Source organism: Rhinatrema bivittatum, chromosome 5, assembly GCF_901001135.1.
Source record: "Rhinatrema bivittatum chromosome 5, aRhiBiv1.1, whole genome shotgun sequence".
NCBI classification, from domain to species: domain Eukaryota; kingdom Metazoa; phylum Chordata; class Amphibia; order Gymnophiona; family Rhinatrematidae; genus Rhinatrema; species Rhinatrema bivittatum.
In genome coordinates this window covers 10,748,102-10,749,651 of record NC_042619.1, presented here as the reverse complement: position 1 = coordinate 10,749,651, position 1,550 = coordinate 10,748,102, and the positions used below count along the sequence as shown (strand labels likewise).

Below are 1,550 nucleotides of genomic sequence, written 5' to 3'. Positions count from 1 at the left end.
CCTTAATTTCTTAAATCTAGGTCTAAATTTCTGCCTCTAGTTTGTATGATCCTATATTTTGGTAGATTTTCATCTTAAATTTAGGATTCTAAGTTTTGCTGAAAATAGATGCTTAAATTAGGTGTCTAAATTAAGAAGCTCAAATGTTTTGAATATCAGCCTCGTTGTATCTATTTTCTTAAGAAATGTAAAGCTAATCTATAGCCTGTTAGTATCAGCATTGTCTTAACTCACCAAGCATGGAAGGTCTTCTTGATATGTCATTTCTGAACTGCCTCAACTTTTTTGTTTCCACAGGGGACAGGGGTGTCCTGGTACTGAAGACAGCTACACATCATGTTATCTGTGAATGGCACTCTCATCCGCCCATCAGCTTTCATCCTCACTGGAATCCCAGGGCTGGAGGCTGCGCACATCTGGATCTCTATCCCATTCTGTGGGATGTACATCATGGCTTGTATTGGAAACTGCATTATTCTGTACATTATAAAAACTGAGAGGAGTCTTCATGAGCCCATGTATTACTTCCTTTCCATGCTGGCTGTCACTGATCTGGTTTTATCTACTTCTGTATCACCTAAAATGCTGGCCATATTCTGGTTCCATTCCAATGAAATCTCTTTTGACTCCTGCTTGATCCAGCTGTTTTTTGTCCACTGTTTCTCTTCTACAGAGTCAGGGATTTTCTTGGCTATGGCCATTGACCGCTACGTGGCAATCTGCAACCCATTGAGACACTCAGTTATCCTGTCCAGTCCAGTCATAGTCAGGATAGGACTGGTGATATTAGTCCGAGGTGTGCTCTTAATAAGCCCATTTTGCTTTCTTCTGATCAGGCTTCCATTCTGTACCAACAAGGTGATCTTGCACTCCTATTGTGAACACATGGCAGTGGCAAAGCTTGCCTGTGCAGATACAATAATTAACATTGTGTATGGACTGATAGTCGCATTTTGGGTTGTGGGGTTTGATGTGACTTTTATTGCCTTGTCTTATTTCATGATTTTGAGGGTGGTCTTCAGGCTTCCATCCAGGGCTGCACGCATCAAAGCCCTCAGCACCTGTGGTTCCCATATTTGTGTCATTCTAGCGTTTTACATCCCAGCTCTCTTTACATTTTTAACCCACAGGTTTGGTCACAATGTTCCTCTCCACATTCTTATTATTGTGGCCAGTCTTTACCTCCTGGTGCCACCCATGTTCAATCCAATAATCTATGGCATGAAAACCAAACAGATCCATTCTCGAGTGCAGGCAATGTTCCATTTTAATAGGATCTAATAACTGAGCCAGTTTTTTTTTAAATGCTTAAGTTTGCCAACCCCAGAGATGTTTCCTTGTTTCTTCTCATATCAGGGGAACCATCACATTTGACCTATTTTCTTGCTACTTCCCTTGTACCCATTAGAAAATAGAATGCAAATCCCAATTGCTTCTGCTTTCTTGCAGAGCTACTAATCTGATGTAATCTTGCATTTATATTGTGTCGTTTCAATCCATGGGACTGTCAAAAGTGGTTTACAACATATGGGTCTGATTTTCAATGCCAT

The 1,550-nt window shown here is 40.7% G+C and overlaps 1 protein-coding gene across 1 annotated transcript; it reads left to right on the top strand.

Annotated features, from left to right (window-relative positions):
• Positions 1 to 336: 336 nt before the first annotated feature.
• On the top strand, positions 337 to 1,281 carry LOC115091800 (olfactory receptor 52R1-like). Its single transcript, XM_029602014.1, has one exon. The coding sequence runs from the start codon at positions 337 to 339 to the stop codon at positions 1,279 to 1,281; it is 945 nt and encodes a 314-aa protein (XP_029457874.1).
• The last annotated feature ends 269 nt before the right edge of the window (positions 1,282 to 1,550 follow it).